At 38.0% G+C, this 22016-nt stretch overlaps 1 protein-coding gene across 2 annotated transcripts in view; it reads right to left on the minus strand.

The window, feature by feature from the left end:
- Positions 1-22016, minus strand: part of BRWD1 (bromodomain and WD repeat domain containing 1) — a 107061-nt gene that overhangs the window by 48609 nt on the left and 36436 nt on the right. For both annotated transcript variants that reach the window (XM_059164739.1, XM_059164738.1), the window contains exons 14-20: positions 20923-21073; positions 20521-20655; positions 16286-16414; positions 15646-15871; positions 9608-9793; positions 7373-7556; positions 2599-2692 (exon numbers count right to left, since the gene is read on the minus strand). In XM_059164739.1, coding sequence (XP_059020722.1) covers positions 2599-2692; positions 7373-7556; positions 9608-9793; positions 15646-15871; positions 16286-16414; positions 20521-20655; positions 20923-21073 — 1105 coding nt within the window. The remainder of the gene's footprint in view (positions 1-2598; positions 2693-7372; positions 7557-9607; positions 9794-15645; positions 15872-16285; positions 16415-20520; positions 20656-20922; positions 21074-22016) is intronic.

Raw genomic sequence — 22016 nt, forward strand, 5'->3', positions numbered from 1 at the left:
AAATGCAATGGTGAAAAATGAGAAAAAAAAATCAACAAGCAATGGAAACAGGGGAACAAGATATTAAAATAATGAAATTATCAGACATGGATTTTTAAAGTAAGTATGGCTGATTTTTAAGAAATTAAAATAATGAGAACTTTAGCAGAAAACTGGAAGCTCTAAAAAGGGACTGTATAAAAATTCTGAACTGAGAAAAACAATAACTAAAACTAAGAACTTACACAATGGGTTTAACACCAGATTACACATAGCTAAACAGAACTAACAAAAGTAAAACAGAGGTCAGGAAAAAAGTTCAGAAAAGCAGCAGCCTAACTGAAGAGAATCAAGGAGTAAAAGTTTAGTACACATGTAACTCAATGTCACGAGGAGGGAAACATATGCTATGCAAGCACTAGCCAAAGGAAAGCTAGCAGAGCTGTATTAAGAATCTGGAGAATAAAGCATTACTAGAAATAAGGGGTGAAAATTCACAATGAGAAAAGGTTCAATTCAGTAAGGAAAAAGGAAATTCTAAAGGTGTATGCACCAAATAATAGAGCGGCAAACCACATAAAGAAAAACAAGTAGAAAGAGAGAAATGTACAAACATAATGAATTTTCACACATACCTCACTACAGGTAGAAGCGCACTCACTCTGAAATGCCACAGGGCATAAACTACCAAATGGAAGATACACATATCCTATAATCCAAAAATTTCACTCCAAGGCATATACTTAAAAGAAATACACAGATACCAAGAGATATATACAAAATGTTGAAAGAAGAATTATGACTGATATTCAAACATGAAAACAACCCAAATGTCCTTCAAGAACAGACTAAATAATACCAGCATAGTCATCAAAGGAATACTATACAGCAATGAAAACAGAAGGACTTCACCTACTCACCACTATACAAGTAAATCTCATCTAGCCAAATGACTAACCCAGATCAAAAAGACTGCATACTGTAGGATTCCACTTAGTGTTTCTTGACATTTTTGCAACACTGTACCCCGTACAGGAAACTATGAACATTTTCCTAATTTGCTCCCCCACAAAATGTAATGTCACAGATCTGTATGGTCAGTGTTTACACACTGTATCTAAGCACGCTTAGTAAGTAAGATGGTTAAGTTATAAAGCTTAGACCTTTTACTCAATATAGGATTAAGAATCATTATTTTTGAATTAGAGATTAAACTGAAAATTTTAAAGCACTTCACATTTAACTATTTCTTAAATTTTAATATATTTTAATTGCACAGACTATATCAATATAACCAAATTAGAAAATTATAAATACACAAGGAACAGCAATGTAATCAAATTTTTTTTTTTTTAAAGATTTTATTTATTTATTCGACAGAGAGAGATCACAAGTAGGCAGAGAAGCAGGCAGAGAGAGAGAGAGGAGGAAGCAGGCTCCCCGCTGAGCACAGAGCCCGATGCGGGACTCGATCCCAGGACCCTGAGATCATGACCCGAGCTGAAGGCAGCGGCTCAACCCACTGAGCCACCCAGGCGCCCCTGTAATCAAATTTTTAAAAATCTTCCGAAACTTACTCTTCCAGCAAAAGTATAACTGAAAAAATTTATTAGTTTCTTTAAAATGATTTTAGTGAATTTAACTTTCAAATTTTTTCATTAGAAAACATCCTAACTCAGGCCAAAGATACTCATTCAGTCAACGCTTTTTCTTTTCAGTCTGACGCTCTCCCAACTGACCTATTCCGGCCGCCCAACACTTTTTTCTTTTCAATATTCGACATAGTTAAATCACTTTTAAGTTAAAGACAAAAACTATTTTTACTTCATTCTCAAAGCCAAGTCATACAAAATTATCAAGGATCAAGCTGAAACAAGGCAGGTCATGGCAGCCAGACCTGCACAGGCCATCGGTCATGACGTACCCTCAAGGCTGAGTGGTGAACTGAGAGCAAGTCCCGAAAACACAACCATTTTCCAACAAAGTTCTGTAGCACTGATCTTGCAAACACTGTGCATCTACCATGAATCAATGTTATTGCTGCTCATGTGATGTTCATGAAAATCAAAAGAGAAACTAAGAATGAGATTAACGAATGAGATTTTCTCCAGCAGGATGAGCACTTTGAAGGGTCACAAACCATTGTTAACATCTAAGGTTTCTTTTTTTAGTTTATCATCTGGATAAACTTCAGAAAGAGATAAAGCTAACCAGCAGTTTTAGAAGTCAAGCAGCTGGCTAGCTGTAGAAGTCAGTGAGTGGGAATGGACTTGAAATGTTTGCAATAAGCCTGTAACATTCTAGCTCACAACCAGAGTGATTATCAAAGAGTAGTTCCTAGAATCCTTCAGGAATGTTAGGCAACTTCCTTCCCTCATTTCTCCTTTCCTAACAGCTGTACAACCTTATGTCTACTATTTTTAAATCGTTCCTAACAGTTGTGCTCTTTCCTAACAGCTGTACAACCTCATGTCTACTATTTTAAAATCCTGAACAGAAGACCTTGAGCAAGAAATATTCTACATCAGGGAAAAGTTACTAATATTCTCACTGATCCCCCCCAAAAAAGGTATAAATTCAGTTTTATTTCTAGTTATTGGATTTAAGAATTTAAGTTACCTTTTGTGTGAGCTGGAGAGTCTTCCTTTTTCTTCCTATTATATAAAGATTTCTTTCTTCTTCACCTTTCTCTATTCTGAAATCTTCCAATTTCCTACAAATACAAGTATCCAGTATATTGGTTAGTGAACTGATAAAGTAAACGATATAAAGAGGAAAAAAATAATCATTATGATTTTGGTCATCATAAGGTTATATACTCTTGAAATTAATACAGAAAATTTCTAAAGTTATAAAATAAAATCAAGCTATACTTTGTTAGAAATTTAATATAAATTAGAAATTTAATATAAATATAATCTGAGAGGTAGCTAGGAGGTCCTAAAATTTTATTTATTTACTTGACGGAGAGGGCGAGCACAAGCGTGAGCACAAGGGAGCCTGGTGTGGGCCTCGATCCCAGGACCCTGGTATTATGACCTGAGCAGAAGGCAGATGATTAAGGGACTGAGCCACCCAGGTACCCCCTATGTTTCATGTTTAAGACAGAAATAATTATTTATATTTTCATTGACCTAATACAGCCAACTCATACCGGATCTTTCATTATTAGCTACTCAAAATCTTAGTATGAATTTTCCAAGATTGCAATTCCTTACTCTAAAGAAATAAAAGAAGAATCCTCCTCTAAATTTATTCAAACTGCATGTTTTATAATTTGTAGAAAATCAGAATAGCACTGTTACTAGTACTTCTAATCATGTCTCTCTCTCAACTCATACCATACAGAAGATTATTCTGTGACCGATTTCAAAGCAAGGGACCTTCCACCATGAGAAAGGTACCAAAGTTCATTTTCCTTTTCTATGGTTAGAGAATTCAAGTGACTAAAAGTCCTTTTTCTCTAATTTGAACATTGTTGAAAACATATGGCTTTGTGTTTGTGTTCACTTTAAAACCCCACTTGGGCCAGTTTCACAACTGGCATATTGGCCATGCTCCAAAATGTAAGCAAATGCTCTGAAACAGAATATGCACAAATGCCCTAAGGTAAAAACTGATTTCTACAGAAACTGCATTTTCCTCAGGGTACATCTGCAGCCCACGCTCAGTATACAGCAGAGCAACACTCTATCTATAGAGCAACTCTAAATCAGACTCAGTCCTTCAAAAGCTGTCTGTTTCACCAATTTCATGTGTATTTAAGAACTATATACGGTTTTTCACTCACAGCCAAATGGAATTCTACTCCATTGCTTCCCTTTGTTTTGAAAATGAAATACTACAGGGCGCCTGGGTGGCTCAGTGGGTTAAGCCGCTGCCTTCGGCTCAGGTCATGATCTCAGGGTCCTGGGATCGAGTCCCGCATCGGGCTCTCTGCTCAGCAGGGAGCCTGCTTCCTCCTCTCTCTCTCTGCCTACTTGTAATCTCTCTCTGTCAAATAAATAAATAAAATCTTTGGGCGCCTGGGTGGCTCAGTGGGTTAAGCTGCTGCCTTCAGCTCAGGTCATGATCTCAGAGTCCTGGGATCGAGTCCCGCATCGGGCTCTCTGCTCAGCAGAGAGTCTGCTTCTCTCTCTCTCTATCTGCCTGCCTCTCCATCTACTTGTGATTTCTCTCTGTCAAATAAATAAATAAAATCTTTAAAAAAAAAAAAAAAAAAAAGAAAATGAAATACTACATACACTTCATTCTCAATCAATAATAAAGCAAAGGAACATTCTAGGCCTTCCTGAGTATCATCTTCAACTCTGTACAATTCCACGGTTAAAGTAGATGGTCCATTAAGAAAAAAGATAAAGATGACAAGATGGACAGAATTAGCATGAAAAAAATGAGAAGAGTTTCTACTATTACTGAATTAAGACAAATTACGTGCCTGAGTTCCAGCTCCCACCAGAACCGTGTCTACTGCAAAGCAATACTATGCGCTCATCGTTCTGCACACCGGGGCCATTAATTGTCTTATGCTTTCACCTATTACCTAAATTTTTCACAACGGTCACATACTACTTTTATAGTTGGAAAACAAAACTTTAATTTTTTTTGATCCGCATTAAATGCCACCCAAAGTGAAGTTATGTAAAATTCTCATTGCTCCCGCTAGAAGGACTATTCTCGAGAGCACTGGCCACTACTCCATCAATCAGCATCTCCTTTACAAAATCGCACGTGTGTTTTAGAACACAGTACTACAGTAAGCTGCACTCTTCCTTGGGAAAATTTCATTATAGCAGACAGCTAACTGATGCAAAAACTCCATTCTCCTTTTCTTCCTTCAAAACAGAATCTGTTTTGGGTGCCTGGGTGGCTCAGTGGGTTAAAGCCTCTGCCTTCGGCTCAGGTCATGATCTCAGGGTCCTGGGATCGAGTCCCGCATCGGGCTCTCTGCTCAGCAGGGAGCCTGCTTCCTCCTCTCTCCCTCTGCCTGCCTCTCTGCCTACTTGTGATCTCTGTCAAATAAATAAATAAAAATCTTTAAAAAAAAAAAATTGCCATTTAAGAAAAAAAAAAGAATCTGTTTTTATCGTGACTCTTTGTTGTTCTAAATACAAACTATCACCTAGCCTCCTCCGTAGCTAAGTATGTCCAAATGACAACATTCTTATCAATGAGTTATGAACAGAAAAATGAGATGTGCGACCATTAAGGCTGCTTAAATGAAGTTCCGCAATAAGGAAAGTCCTTTTTGTCTCTTTCTTCTTTATTCTGGCCTATATCTCCACCACCATCACAAGTGCAGGTATGTGATGGCTACTATAGAAGTCCAGCTATCTTGGACTTTGAGGTGACTTTAAGCCTGGAAGCCATACTATAAGATGGAGATCAGAAACAGCCTGAGTCCCTGATTAACCAGGGAACCATGGTTCCATCTCAAAACTATTTCCAGTCTTCAATGTTAAGAGAATAAATATATGCCTGTTTAAGGATTATTCTTCAGGTCTTTCAATCCTGGTACCTGTCTGCTTCCCTTATTTATGACAACAAAAAGTATCCCAAAATGACATTTTTGGTTCTGATGACTATGCAACTCAGACACAATTTTAAGGCTTAATTAGAGCATAGTACATACATGATAGTGATTTTCTGTATTTCTCATCCCAATTCTAGATTTTGCTTTTCATTATTTTACTGTGTATTTGTAAACATTCTTATTTACCATACAATATGTAAGTACTACATTCCTCCACCAATCACTGAAACTCTTCTGCCTAAACACATGAAGCACATACCTTTACAAAATTATCTTCTAAGTATTAGTTATTAAGAGACATAAGAGAATACTGAACATTTCAGATTATCGGTGAAAAGGAACATTTGCTACCTCTGTTTCATTAACTCAAAAACTCAGCAAGTCACCTCAGTAGCAAAAAAAGACCCTAATGCCCAGACTATAATTATAAAATTATTTCCCACTATAAAAAAAAACCAGGCTACTTCAAGAATGATTCCACAGGGCGCCTGGGTGGCTCAGTGGGTTAAGCCACTGCTTTCGGCTCGGGTCATGATCTCAGGGTCCTGGGATCGAGTCCCACATCGGGCTCTCTGCTCGGCAGGGGGCCTGCTTCCCTTCCTCTCTCTCTGCCTGCTTCTCTGCCTACTTGTGATCTCTGTCTGTCAAATAAATAAATAAAATCTTTAAAAAAAAAAAAAAAAAAAAAAAGAATGATTCCACATCCAGGATGAGAAATTTACATGATGAACCTATAACACCTTGCCAGGCCTGAGAGCAAGGGTGCTACAGAAGGGTGTTATCATCATTCAAAAGGACTCAGGAGGCACCTTGAAGAGACTCCCTAATGCCCAGACTATAATTATAAAATTATTTCCCACTATAAAAAAAATCAGGCTACTTCAAGAATGATTCCACATCCAGGATGAGAAATTTACATGATGAACCTATAACACCTTGCCAGGCCTGAGAGCAAGGGTGCTACAGAAGGGTGTTATCATCATTCAAAAGGACTCAGGAGGCACCTTGAAGAGACTCCTCCTGGCCAGAGATAGAGAAACTTAATAAAAGGTTATCAGAAATGAGCTAAATCATAGCAGTGTGATTTTTACAGTGAAGAACACAAGCACAAATTGGTCATTCCTGGGGGTAGAAGGGAGTAAATCTTCAGTTTGAAGGTAAATAAAGCAAAATAAGCATATATCTTGTCTTTTTTATACAAACTTTCCCACTAGATAATCAAACAGTACATTTGGGTAAATTTCTTTTTTAGATATACCCACTGTAACAAATAAAGATTTAACAGAGTTGAGCCATCACTGTTTTATGGCCCCAGTGAGTTAATGAACCTAGCCACTGAGCACCAATGCCTGCCATCATCACAGAAAGAGTATACACATATGTGTCTTTTGACAAAATTATGCCACTGAAGAAACAGTCTTGCAAAAAACTGAAAACATGACATCAAACAAATGGAAATTTAAATGCTGACTGGACATTTGGTTCTACCGAGGTATTGTTTTATAAAGGTACCATAATGGCCCTGCAGTATCTGAAGACAATTCCTTATCTTTTAGAATTACAGAGACGTAGTTATAAACAAAAATATACGCCTGGCATTTACTTCAAAATAACACTGAACGGATAAAAGTGGGTATTTGTAAAGATGGAACAGGAATAGTTAAGAAAAAATATACCACGGTAAAAACTTAGAAAACAATTTCAACATTTTCCTACCACAATTAAAATAGATTCCAATCCATTACTAAAATATATTTATATGATTATTTATACCACTAATGCAGTACAAAAACCTGTAAATAACCATATAGATATATTTTTGTAGAGAGAAACAATATTAATAGATATCCTAAAACAAACCTAAATATGCCTAGTGGTACCTCTGGTACAACCACTCTTCGCTTCCAAGCCTGCAGGTCACGTTCTGTAGCAATCTGACTGCGAGGAGCATTCTGATGCATCTGACGAACACCTTCAACTTGTCCGCTACGACGCAGACCAATATTTGGAGGGGACTGGATGTCTAAGCTCAGTCTTCTAAAACCTGCAGGAAAATTGTCAAAACTGATTCCAAAACAAATTTTAATCTAATATGTATTTTACACAAAACAGGCATATACATACAGTCCTCCTAATAGCATACAAACCAAAAACACAAATCCAAAAACTTTGGAAAAAGAATCAAAATGTAACTGAGATCAAAATACAGAATACAGAACAAACATTAACTTCAACTTCCATTTTTACTAGACTTCTTAAAATCTTTTATGGTATTTTCTACTATAATGCCGTATTTGCCATCCTAAAGGCTCTGCCTTCTTCAAAACTGTACACTAAAAACACATCTTTTTGGAAAATTTAGCATTGCAGCATAGTCTCCTCAAACTGTAGCGGCTTTATAACAAGAGCTCAAACACTAACATTACTTGTGACCTTAAGAGATAATCTGAGCCACTCAGGCAGGTAAGCTGCCAGAGTGGCTATGAAAACTTCACAAAATGCAGTGGGGAAAGCTGGCAGCACTTGAACTGGAGCTGAGAGAGTGGAGGACAGGACAATGCAGACAGCAGCGAGCCCCAAGCCTGTGCAGAGCTGATCAGGTGGGCAGAGGAGACAGGGCAACCCCTCGTGAGTGGAGGTCAGCAAGATGAAGAATGGAGACCAACGTGGTGGCAGGTGTCACAGATTAAGTGCCTGTTCTCTTAAAATCCCAGAAGGGGCTTCTGCTATTAATGCTACAGAGAAACTGGGGCTATATCCTTGTCTGCAGGAGGCTATAAAATTCTACTCCAACTCTGCCAGCTTTTCTGGGCCAGGGCAAAACCCACATGACTGAATACAAACCCCGAGTCCTTCTAGGTACAGCATTCTGTTTACCAATCAAATGTGAACCAACTTGCACTGCACCACACTTCATCTACTGAAGAGAACGTTCTATAACTCTATTTTTTTTTTTTTTTTAAGCAGGCTCCATATCCAGTATGGAGCCCAACGTGGGGATTGAACTCACAACCCTGAGACCAAGACCCAAGCTGGTATCAAGAGTTGGGACGCTTAACCGACTGAGCACCCTCAAGACCCCTAAAAGGCCCCTATTAATCCAAATATCTGTATTAAAATATACCGATATTTAAGAAACACATTTTGAATTAAGAACCAAGAATAAATTCTAAATTTAACTGCTCAAGTTATAGTATTATTCTCCAACAATGTGAAGAAACAGGTTATTTGTATCACTTGTAAATACCAAGTCTGAGAAATAACTCAAATCGTCATAAACAGATTAGTCATAAAGAACAGTTATTCCACACACTAGAGTACTATGAAGCCATAAAAAAGGATGAGGAAGTGCTGTGAATGAATATGGACTGATTGCTAGAATATATTGTCAAGGTGGAAAAAAAGGGCAGAGAAGAACACAGCATCAACTTGCAGTATTCCTGCCCAAAATACTTAACCCGTCTGTTGGGAGAATTTGCTTTTTCTTTTCTGTAGACACGTGGAAACACGGGTCAAGGAAAGATACAGAAATCCGGGGACAAGCACCCTGCACAGTATGACACGGCAGGGCTGACCTCTGTGGCACCTGCGGCTTCCCTCCTCTTCCACAGGCACTCACTTTCCCCATCGAGCTTCCATTTGCATGATCACGGTCAGCACCCCTCCATTACTCCCACTACTGAGGTAACTAATACTATATTCTAAGGTCAAGAACCTCACCCTGAAAACTCACTTCAAGCCTTCTGGTTCCATAAGAAACATATCATGCTCTACGCAACTAATTTTTTTTTTTTAATTAAAAGCATTTAAAGGGAAACCTAGAATTGTATCCTTTAAAAAAAAAAATTTCTTTACTCATTTAATACAATTTTGTAAATACTCTTGTTTTAGAGCAAAAAAGTTTTAACAGTCTTTCAAAGTACTTGAAAATCAAGTGTCCATTTGTCAGTACATCAACTTCATGCCTAATGAAGTTACCTTAAGGTTCCTAAAGTTAGAAAAATACACATAATTTTTCACACCTCATGTACCTAAAAATGACTTCGTTTACTCTTTGATTTCAGCATATTAAGACAAAACACTTATACATCTTACCTCTTCGGGGTGTTTCTTCTCCACTTGGAAGTCCACCTGGAAGAGCGTCCTGATCTGCCCCCATTCTCTGATCCTGCTGCTGCTGCAACTGTCTAATCATTCCATCAAGAACACTGGGCTCTGGGCTCCGTTCACCATTATCATTGGTTTGCAGGCTTATAATCTGTTCAATTACCTCTCCATCACCTGTACAATCACAGCCGTAACACAAAATTATAATAAACATGAACAGGAAAACAAACCTTCAGTAGACTAAAATTAAAATTATATTAGCAATAATCAAATTTCTTTAAAAAAACATAAATGATTGAGGTGCTTGAGTGGCTTCAGCTCAGGTCCTGATCCCGGGGTCCTGGGATCAAGCCCCACATCAGGCTCCCAGTTCAGCACAGAGCCGGCTTCTCCCTCTCCCCTCAGCTCATGAGTGAGCGTGTGCTTGCAAATAAATAAAATCTTTAAAAAAATGAATAAGCAATAAAAAATATCCTATATATTCATAAATAATTGGATCAGAGAAAAGATTCAAAGCAAACAAAACTCTTCCTATATACCAACCACCACAAAAACCTCAAGAGCCTCTGAAACCCCTAAAGTGAGCACATGGGAACATGTGAGAGTTTCAGTGGAAGCTTTATTTTGCTGCTTCACACTAACACTCCCCTTGCCTCACCTAAGATATATTTCATTAACTCTTTTTAAAGATTTTATTTATTTATCAGAGAGAGAGAGGGAGGGAGAGTGAGCACAGGCAGACAGAATGGCAGGCAGAGGCAGAGGGAGAAGCAGGCTCCCTGCTAAGCAAGGAGCCCGATGTGGGACCCAATCCCAGGACGCTGGGATCATGACCTGAGCCGAAGGCAGCTGCCTAACCAACTGAGCCACCCAGGTGTCCCTATATTTCATTAACTCTTATTTCTCAAAGTCTCTGACAAGACCAGAGCAACAATGTATGATTTCTGATGTAGAGAAAAGCAGAGGTATTTCTCCTCTATTAAGAAATAAACAAAAGTGTAATACTCTTCAACCAGCTGTAGCTCTTACCATCCAAGGGTCTTGAGGCAGGTATGCACACATACCTCTCCCATTAAGCTTAAGTTACTCTGTTTCTTAGGTATGCTTTTAGCCTAGCCAGTACCCAAAGTACAAAATCAGATTTTTTTTTAAGTGCCTTTGCTTCTTCATTTTAGAAATAACAGGTTCGACCAACATTAATGGATAAAAAGTGTTAGATGGTTGTGGGGTCTGGAAAGTTATCTCAATGCTAACTTTTTCGGGGCGCCTGGGTGGCTCAGTGGGTTCAAGCCTCTGCCTTCGGCTCAGGTCATGATCCCAGGGTCCTGGGATCGAGCCCCTTATCAGGCTCTGTGCTTAGCGGGAAGCCTGCTTCCTCCTCTCTCTCTGCCTGCCTCTCTGCCTACTTGTGATCTCTGTCCATCAAATAAATAAAGAAAATCTTTAAATGAATAAATAAATAAATAAATGCTAACTTTTTCATGCAAACAATTCCTGACATAGCCTCCCATATAAAATGCATCTTCTTTGAACATAACATAGGATATAGACCATACCCCCAGCAACTTACAAGGAGAACCCTAACAGACTGAAATTGATAGGGTATTAGTCAAAAGAATGCAAAATATAAACTAGCCTCCACAGTAACAGATACAGAAACTAAAAAATGTCATGTACTAATTTCAGGAAAAAAATATTTGCATTCTACTATCTGAGTTAAATTCCCTTGTATCTATGGATAACATCTCCATTTTACCATGGCAATCAGTGAAGAACTTACAAGAGCTAAATATCCTAACCTATCTTAAAATCACGAATTTTTTTTGTAATTTTCAAAAAATGAGCTAAGAAAGCAAAAAGTGAAGCCCTAATCTAAAATATTAAGAAGGTTTTAATTAGAACTGGGAATAAAAAAAGATTCCTAAGACCACAAATGGAACCTAGGGAAAAGAGTAGAAAAGGACACCTCTAGTCCTCCCCATCCCTGCATGATCCCAGGGTCCTAGAGTCGAGCCTTGGGCTCCCTGCACAGTGGAAAGCCTGCTTTTCCCTCATCCACTCCCCCTGCTTAACTGTTCCTCTCTCACTGTGTCTTTCTCTGCCAAATCAATAAATAAAATCTTAAATAAATAAAATGCAGGACTGAACATCATAGAAGACTGAATTGCACAGAAATCTCAAGAGATCCACACTAAAGTTGAATTGATTCTTTGACTAAATAATGGTATGTGCACACACTGGGTAAAACTCCACCATACTAAGGAGAAAAAACATGAAAAGGCAGTTTCCCAAAAAATTTCCAGCGCTCTCACAGAAGTGGAAATAGTCCGTGTTCGCACTAGCCAGAACAGATAAACTTTGGAATATACAGCAGAATTGTTCAATGCATACTTCCAATTCTAAAACTCAGAACAGTTAAAAAATATGTGTTTAATACAATGAAGAATGCAATGACTGCTAGTGGTGTGGTGCCAGAAGTTCCATCCACCACTGCTTCTGTAACACCAGTGCAATTGTCAACACTTTTAAAAAAGTAAATAATATTTCCATATTATTACAAAAATAGTTATGACCTTAAAGACTCCATAAAAAAAGTCATGGATAAAACCACAGATCTGCAAACCCACACACTGAAAATTCCTGTCCTGCCATTAGAAATAAGTAAGACAAACAGAAGACATTAGAAGAGATAATATGAAATACTAAAAGGTAATCAATTTCACACAAGGCAGGAAAAAAAAGGACAGAAAAGGATAAAGAGAAAAAAAGAGCAAAATGGTAGAGAATTAACCCTGATGATACTAATAATTTTATTAACCGCAAATGGTCTCCATTTTCCAATTAACAAATAGGTTGTTGAGCTGGATTGGTGCCTACACGAAATTTGTTTTAATATGAAGACACAAATCGGTTACAAAAACTGAGAAGCTACACCATGACAATACTCATCAAAACTGGGTGGACTGGCACATCAATACAAAATAAAGAAAAAGTCTTCAAAAGAAAAAATAATACCAAGAAAAAAGAGGAAAAATTCATAATGATAGAAGAATTCACCCAGAGGGCAATCTGAAATGGGTCTGCACCTAAAAACAGAACTTTAAGTGATGTCTGGGTGGCTGAGTTGGTTAAGCGGCTGCCTTTGGCTCAGGTCAGGATCCAAGGGTCCTGGGATCAAGCCCTGCCTCAGGTTCCCTGTTCAGTGGACAGCCTGCTTCTCCCTCTCCCTCTGTCTGATGCTCTGCCTATTGTACTATCTAGCAAACAAATAGACAAAATCTTTTTTTAAGATTTTATTTATTTGTTTGACAGAGATCACAAGTAGGCAGAGAGGCCGGCGAGAGAGGAAAGGGAAGCAGGCCTCCGCTGAGCAGAGAGCCTGACCCAGGGCTCGATCCCAGTACCCTGGGATCATGACCCAAGCTGAAAGCAGAGACGTTAACCCACTGAACCACCCAGGCACAAATAAACAAAATCTTAAAAAAATAAAAAATTTTAAAAAACTTTAAAATAGGGGCGCCTGGGTGGCTCAGTGGGTTAAGGCCTCTCCCTTCGGCTCAGGTCATGATCTCAGGGTCCTGGGATCGAGCCCCGTATCGGGCTCTCTGCTCAGCGAGGAGCCTGCTTCCTCCTCTCTCTCTGCCTGCCTCTCTGCCTACTTGTGATCACGGTCTGTCAAATTTTAAAAAAAAAAAAAAACTTTAAAATACATAAAGTAAAAACTAATAGAACCAAAGAAGGACATAAGATAAACCCACATGTAGTCTGGGGTTATTATAAGGAATGATGAAGTATCAGAGTGGGAAAAAGCCAACTGTCCTTCAGCTGTTAATGAATGAATAAATACGGGTATACACATACCATAGTTCACTAACAGGAAAAAAAACAACTGATTTGTCCAACAAAAATGAATCTCCAAAGCACCATGCTAAGAAACCAGACACTAAAGATTTAGTATTATACAATTCCATTTATACAAAATTCCTCAAAGAGACAAAATAAAAGTGACAAAACAGAATAGTCATTACAAGTGACCTGGAGAAGATTCCAAAAAGGCCTAACAGAACCTGCGCCCCAAGGTATACAGCAGTGACGTCCACAACAGCCAAACTATGCAAAAAGCCCAGATGTCCATCAACAGATGAATGGATAAGCAGATGGTGGGTGTGTGTGTGTGTGTGTGTGTACACATGGTGGAATCTTACTCGGCCATCAAAAAATTGAAATCTTGCCATTTGCAACAACGTGGATGGATATTATGCTGAGAGAAGTCAGTCAGAGAAAGACAATTAGCCTATGATGTCACGCACATTTGGAATTTGAGAAACAAAACAAAGGGTCACAAGGGAAGAGGGAAAGGATAAAGATAAAATCAGAGAGGAAGGTAAACCATAAGACTCAATCACAGGAAACAAACAGGGCTGCTGGAGGGGGCTGGGGAGTGGGGGGATGAGGTGACTGGGCGATGGCCATCAAGGAGGGCTTGTGAGGTAAAGAGCACTGGGTGTTGTATATATATAAGACTGATGAATCACTGGCTTCTACCTCTGAAACTAATACACTGTATGTTAATAATTGAGTGTAAATCAAAATAAAAAATTAATTAATTTTGCTTTAAAAGGCCCAAGAAAACTTTTGAGGGCACTGGAAACATTCTATACCTTGACTATGGTGGTGGTTATGTGATTGTTTAACAGCTGCCAAACTCATGTGACCTGTACAGTTAAAATTCATGAATTTTATTTTATGTAAGCTATACTTCAATTAAGCTAATAAAAAATTAAACACTTAAAACAGTAAACACATAGTGATAACTGGTGATTAACTTTTAGTAAAATAAACCTCATCCAACAAAACAAGCATTTTTTTTCTTTGCTTAATAACATCTGTATGGAGAAACACTACACTGCTAGGAACAAATACAAAACATAAACTCTGCCCTTGACTAGGACCAAGAGCAAGATGGGACTCAAACATCTTGTGTCAGAAAGGAAAAAGTGTTCAAGGGACTCAGAAAAGGGAACAGTCAGCCTTTAGAGACTCTCACACTCAAATCTAAAACTAGTATGAGCAACAAATAATGACCATTATGGATTATAACCCCTTATATAACAATCCCTAAATCTGAACTACATAAACATATAAACTAATAAAATGCACATGGAATGACAACAGAGCTGAAAAACAACCATTCTGCAACCTTTAGAACTGATTCAGGCAAAAATCATCAATGGATCCTAAAACTTGAAGGTAAAGTTTGGTAAGGAACAGGTTATTTACATCGTATCTCCCCACAAATTTCTAATCAATTACAAAGAGGAAAATAACTCTGTACTGGAAAACTTGGCGGGCACCTTAACCAAGTTTGCAAAGACAACATCACCAACATTTGGACAAAGCACAATCCTCAGCACACTGACCTGACGCTCCAGGAAGGCAACATCATCATTTACACTGTATTCTATCAAAAACTGTACAACCTGGGGGTGCGCCTTGCTAGCTCAGTCAAAAGAGCACGTGATTTTTCACCTTGGGGTCATGACTTTGAGCCCCACACTAGGTGTAGAGATTATGTAAAAATAAATAAATAAAACTTTTTTTTTAAAAAAAGCACAACCTGAACTCCACCAAGGATAAATTTAAGGGGCAGTGCCCAACTGAGATCCACATCAGGGAAGAACAATAAAGTCTTAACAGGCACAGAGTAACAGACAAAATTTGATCACAGACCATAGACTTAACAACAGTATTACATCAGTGTTAAATGATGGTAACTGCTTATGGTTACGTAAGAGAATACCTTTTTCTTAGAAAACACATATGAAGTATTTAGGGATAAATGATCATGCAGTCGAGAACTTATCACTCAAATGGTTAAAAACAATTATATGTATCTAGAGAGAGAATGATAAAACAAATACCGCAAACTATTAACATCTGGTAAGTCTAAAAGTATGTGAGTTCTGTATATTATTTTTTAACATTTTTCAAATAAGAAGTGAAAGAAAAAAATTTTTTTCACTTACTTGTTGCCACATAGCCTAGCTGTGGAACCAAATGTTCATCTGCAGAATTTTCTCGACCTGGTACTAATCTCTGATACTTAGTCGGGTGAGGATTTCCATCTACATCTACCAAGAATGGTGGAGGCATAAGGTGAGGAGCCTGCTGAGTTTGCTCATCTAAGACGTAATTATTAGAATCTCTAATCAGTGGTCGATAGTCAGTATGGAAGAACATCTGATCAGGAATCTGAAAAAATGGTGTTTACAAATTGACATTTTGAGGTTTGTACATGTTAAAAAATACAAATATTAAAGTTACTTATAATTTGAAAAAACAATGAAACCAAATCAGTACACCTATTTTTAAAACATCCTTCATAACTACTTATTCTACTACTATAAAAAAGTACTAAGAATGACCTTTTCCAGACAAACCAAAAAACAGACTCCTACTATAGACAACAGATGGCTACCAGAGGGAGGTGGGCAGGGAGATGGGTGAAACAGATGAATGAGATTAAGAGTACACTTATCTTGATGAGCACGGAGTAATACACAATTGCTGAATCACTATGAAGCTAATATAACACTGTCTGTTAAACTACACTGGAATTAAAACTTTTTAAAAGTGGTTAAAATGCCACAAAAAAATTAAAAAGACCTTTTCATATGGCTTGCTGCATCCAAAACCAAATATCAGAAGGTGTCCATGAGAATCTGTACAGGCAAAATGCTGTCCATCCTGTGAAAACTTACAGTCAAAGACAGCTCCATGTCCTTGTCCTTCAATCTAGGAAAAGGAAGGAAAAGTTAAAACCAATTCTACATGAGTGCTTTTGCTTTATCAAAATTTAACAAACAGGGGCGCCTGGGTGGCTCAGTGGGTTAAAGCCTCTGCCTTCGGCTCAGGTCACGATCCCCGGGTCCTGGGATGGAGCCCCGCATCGGGCTCTCTGCTCGGCAGGGAGTCTGCTTCCCTTCCTCTCTCTCTGCCTGCCTCTCTGCCTACTTGCGGTCTCTGTTTGTCAAATAAATAATAAATAAAATCTTTAAAAATAAAAAAAATTTAACAAAATTTTTTGTTTTCATGTCACTATAAATACTACTTTTTTTTTCAATGAGTTCAATGAGGGGCTTGAACTCATGAAGGCTTGAGCTGAGATCAAGAGTCAGACACTTAACCAACTGAGGCACCAAGGTGTCCCCAAATGTATCACTTCTGAAAGAAAATATTTAAAAAGAACTTTTGCATTATGCACATGGTAATATTTTCAGAAAATAAAATTTATTTCAGATACCACTAGACTAGAAAAAATCTTGAAAGGTAGTCTAAGAATGGGTTCTCACAACCACAGAATGAAAGATCATAAGCCAATCCAAAGCAAAGGCTTTCTTCACTTCTTAGAAGTAAATGACAAGCAATTTCATAAACTTCTGTTTTAATGTATAGCAAAAGGCTATTGACTAACAACCCACAAGATAAAGGATTATAGATCAGTAAGTGTGGTATTCATGAACTAAAATCAGTACTTTTCCAGAATTTAAACTTTCCGCAAAGAGGACTGACCACTGTGCAAGGTGGAATGCTGCCAAGTCACATGGTGTGCAGAAATGCCTGCACCTACCTTACCGCAAACCACCGCAGACTCAGGAAGGACGCGCCAATTACATCGTGACTGCTGCCTTACCCGGACTGCTCTTCAGCTCTATTCTTGCTCTTAAACTGAAATTATGTGAATTTAGCACTACCAACTTATAGTTAAGTGAGCTGTTTCACTAACAGCTTAAAGCTATGCCTATTTGTTGTCTGAGCCTATAACTGTGCAAAAACTAAACTTTAGGCAAAGTTTGATCAATGCTGGAAAGTGAATCCTCCACTCACTCACTGCCCAAACAAACTCACGCCATGCCCAAACATCTGCTTGAAAAGCAACACTTCACACACAAGCAGCTACCAATTAACAAACTTAGAAATTAAGTTACTGGAATATTTAAGGCACTTCTCTATTTTGTGCACACACAGCACGTATATAAACTTGTATTCTCTAACAACATAAAAAGGCATAAATGGTATACATATCTTTCTTCCAATTTTTTTGTTAAAACATAGGAACACAGATCCACCACACAGTCCTTTGAGGCGCCATCTCCACCACAGCCCACCCCATGTCCCGGCACCACTTGGCACCCCTTGGGAACCTCCACTCCAAGGAAAGCAGAGGCGGGGCCCAGATCATTGGCTGGTAAGTCAAAGATGGTGGCAGCTCCTCTGCTGTCACTCACATGGACCTAAGTGCACCAAAAGTGTTGCTAAAGAACCTAGAGAGAAGGAAATTTTCCTGAGTAGGCTCTCACAGAGCAAGTCCAACTTGGGTTTCTATGTGTAGTTTGAAGAGTCCTCCACAATGATTCCTGACAAAATGCAACCTGCAACTGTTGCTTACAGAACTCGACATCACACTGAAAATTATGATGTATTTAACAAAATACTGTAATGTTAGTAATTTATAACCCTATGTAATCTAACAGAAAACTGGGAGCCTCTCAGCTGAGCAGTAAAATTAAGAACTCAATTCAGGGCAGCCTGGCTCGCTCAGATAGCTGAGCATCTGAGTCTTGATTTCAGCTCAGGTCATGATCTTAGGGTGGTGAGACTGAGCCCTGCATCAGGCTCTGTACTCAATGGGGAGTCTGCTTGAGATATCTCCCTCTCCCTCTGCCCCCCACCCACCCAACCGGCTTGCATGCATATATGTGCTCTTTAAAATAAATAATCTTTTTTAAAAAAATAAAAGAAGGAAAGGACGAACCCAGTACACACAGCAAAGTTTACATGTCTCACTGGAAGTAAGAGCACTAATGCCTACTTGAGACTTCTTTGGCTCAGAAATTGTTCAGCTTATATTATGCTTAAAGCCCAAATTAATGCAGTTTTCTGTTTTGCTAAGTTAAATTCAGGACATAATGTTCTTAAAGAATTCTAAAAGATAATTAAGAAGATGGAGATACCTATAAATTTTAACACCACAAAAAACTTGCTGAAAAAGGCTTTTTTCCAATAATTTGATGCCTCGTTACACATGTGCAATTCGGCCATGTTATTTGAGTTGTCAGTGCATTTTATGGTAATAAACAGAATACTGCATTTTAAAATGTTTTTCAAGAGGTGTCCAAAATAAGCATACTGAAATAAAAATTTTAAGGTTAAAAAAGAAACCATGGAACACATGGACTCAGATGGCCTTCAACAAAAAGGTCTAAGAACCACTCATCTACACCCTGCAACTAGACTGGCTCCAAAATGAATTACTCTTTGAACTGGAACTCAGTATAAACTGTACAGTAATTTTATAAAACATCTCATATGCATATCAAACATCAGTCTGGACAACACAGAAATCCTTTTATACAATAACTCCCTCAGAATTTATCCTGGGAAATGATTACAGATCTACACAACAGCCGTGTACCTGGACATTCAAAGTGGTCCTGCTGTGCATACTTAAGAAACCACTGACAAAGTAACAACTGTAAGTTAACTAGGTATGTAACCTTCTGAGAAAGGCTGAATTGACAGTCAAAAATCTAACTGCAAATTCTTAAAAATATATGTAAGATTTTGGAAAACATTCTGTACATAAGATGAAAAAGACATTACAAAACTGTGTGAGAATGCTAACTAAAAACTATGGAAAGAATGATGCCACTAAAAACCTTCAATGGATGCTAATGTTTTTGAGTTAAAGTTCAATGAGGAATAGGGTATTTACAGAGTCTCAAAATACCTCCTGAAAAAATTGGCTTAAAAGTTACAAAGAGGGGGAAAAAAAACAGTTACAAAGAGGAAAAACAACTATTTTATTGTGAGGGAAACCTGGCAAGTGCCATCTTACCAAATATTTTAAATTACCACCAAAAGGATACCCTGGGTGGTTCAGTCAGTTAAGTGTCTGACTCTTGATTTCAGTTCAGATCATGATCTCAGGATCTTGAGAAACAGCCCCGTGTATAGCTCCGCGCTGGCTGTACAGCCCGCCTGGGATTCTCTCTCTCCCCCTTCACCTCTCCAACCCAGTCACACACTCGCAAGTTCTCTCTCCAAAAACAAAGTTATAAAAAATAATCACCACCAAAGAAGGTGTAACAGAATCAAATCATGATGTTCTGCAGACAAAACAGAGATATTCTGTAACATTATTTGTCTGAACTCATCAAAAAAGTTAAAAGGTGAGAAACAGGGGAAAAAAGGATTGCTGAAGATTAAAGAAACCTAGAAATATACAGCCACTTAACATAGCATAATCCTGAATTAAATACTGCTCCAAGGGCCAAATATAACTAAAAAGGCATTACCAGAACTGACAAAATTTGAATATAAAGCTGATTATATAATGCTACTTTATCAACGTTAAATTTGCTGATTTTGTAACTAGCTTTGTGGTTATATATGAGAAATTCTAAAAATATGCACCAGGATCCTAATTAGGTTTTAGAATATTACATATGCAAAAAGAAAAAAGGCTGGAAAAACAAAATGATGTTTCTGATTCCCTAGATGACTTTACTGAATATTATGTTTTATTACCAAATATTTTAATAAATTTAGTGAGAATGTAATTACCATAATTTTACCAATTTACGTAAATTCAAACACATTCACACATATACAGGGGGCTAAATAAGTGACTTTTGAAAACTCCTTCCCTCATGTGACTCAGTTACACCCAGAATTTTATGAGCGTATATAAATATGGCTGTCAGATATTTATTAGGCTTTCAGTATCCTGATTTCTAGGAATATAAACTGCCAAAACATGCAGATCGGTTTCTGGCTTAACTTCACAATCCAAATACTTGAAACCAACGTAAGCATACAGGAAGGTACACCTCACTTACCATATTAAAATAATGTTTCATCTTGGTGCCCTTTGTAATATCCCATATAAATATGCTGCCATCATGTCCTGCTGATAACATAATTCTGGAATCAAAGGGATGTGTCTCCAAAACAAATACTTCATCAGCATGTCCCTTTATTCAACAAAGTCATAAGAGTCATAAGAGTTAAGGAGGGTGTGCAAGTTATTAAGTTTAAAAAAATTAAAAAGCCATATTGTCACAGTGTACAAGGGCTTTCAAAATGTATTAATGACAGTGACTGAACATTAGCATACCTACAAATTTCTAATCATTTGATCAACCAGTGGATGAAACATGGCTAATACGTTAATTTTATAGTTTCAAAAATCAAATTATAGTTCAAAAAAAATCTTGATTTATTATATGAAAACCACCTACCAATAAATTATGAAGCAGTTGTCCTGTGTAAGAATTCCACACTTTAAGGACATGATCATTCACAGCTGTGACAACAATGCTATCATTCTGATTCCAAGCGATCATTGTTACTTTGGGTTTCATAAACCTTTCCTCTTCCAAAGATAAGTCCCTAAGAAAAACATAAGCAATTCAAATTCATTTGAAAAGTACAATCAACACAAAAATAACTGAAGTAATGCAGTTCATGTCCATACATGATTATGTATCTAATATACATCTGACTCATAACAGATTATCTCTAAACAGATTTTGGCAAATACTGGGAAGGGGAGGGGATAATTATAGAAGCAGTTTGGGGGATGCCTGGGTGGCTCAGATGGTTAAGCATCTGCCTTCAGCTCAGGTCATGATCCAAGGATCCTGGGATTGAGCCCCACATCAGGCTCCCTGGAGCCTACTTTTCCCTCTGCCTACCACTCCCCCTGCTTGTATTCTGACAAAATAGATAAATAAAATCTTTAAAAACAACAGCAACAAAAACAGTTCAGGGATCTGGGACGCAGGGTGGCTCAGTTGGTTAAGCATCTACCTTTGGCTCAGGTCATAATCCCAGGGTCCTGGGATCCAGTCCCACATCAGGCTCCCTGCTCAGCAAGGAGCCTGCTTCTCCCTCTGCCTGACACTCCCCCTGCTTGCTTGCGCACGTGCACTCTTCTCCCGCTAACAAGTAAAATTTTTGAAACAAACAAACACTTCAGGGGTGCCCGGGTAGTTCCGTTGGTTAAGCATGTGACTGTTGATTTCAGCTCAGGTCATGAGCTCGGAGTTCTGAGACTGAACCACGTATAAAACACTGGGCATGGAGTCTGCTTAAGTTTCTCTCTCCCTCCCGCTCTGTACCTCCCCCTGCTTATGTATGCTCTCTCTAATTTAATTAGTTTAATTAATTTAACTTATTATTTATTTGTTAATAAATAAAATCTTTTTTTAAAAAAGTTTGGTTTGAATAAAGGCATGTATTAGGACATCACCACTGCTCATAAAAGCGAAGTTTTTTTCTCTCTACCCCTTTTCTATTATTCCCTTCCCTTGACCCCAAGCCCTAACAGCAA

The sequence above is a fragment of the Mustela lutreola genome, chromosome 2, assembly GCF_030435805.1.
Source record: "Mustela lutreola isolate mMusLut2 chromosome 2, mMusLut2.pri, whole genome shotgun sequence".
Taxonomy (NCBI): Eukaryota; Metazoa; Chordata; class Mammalia; order Carnivora; family Mustelidae; genus Mustela; species Mustela lutreola.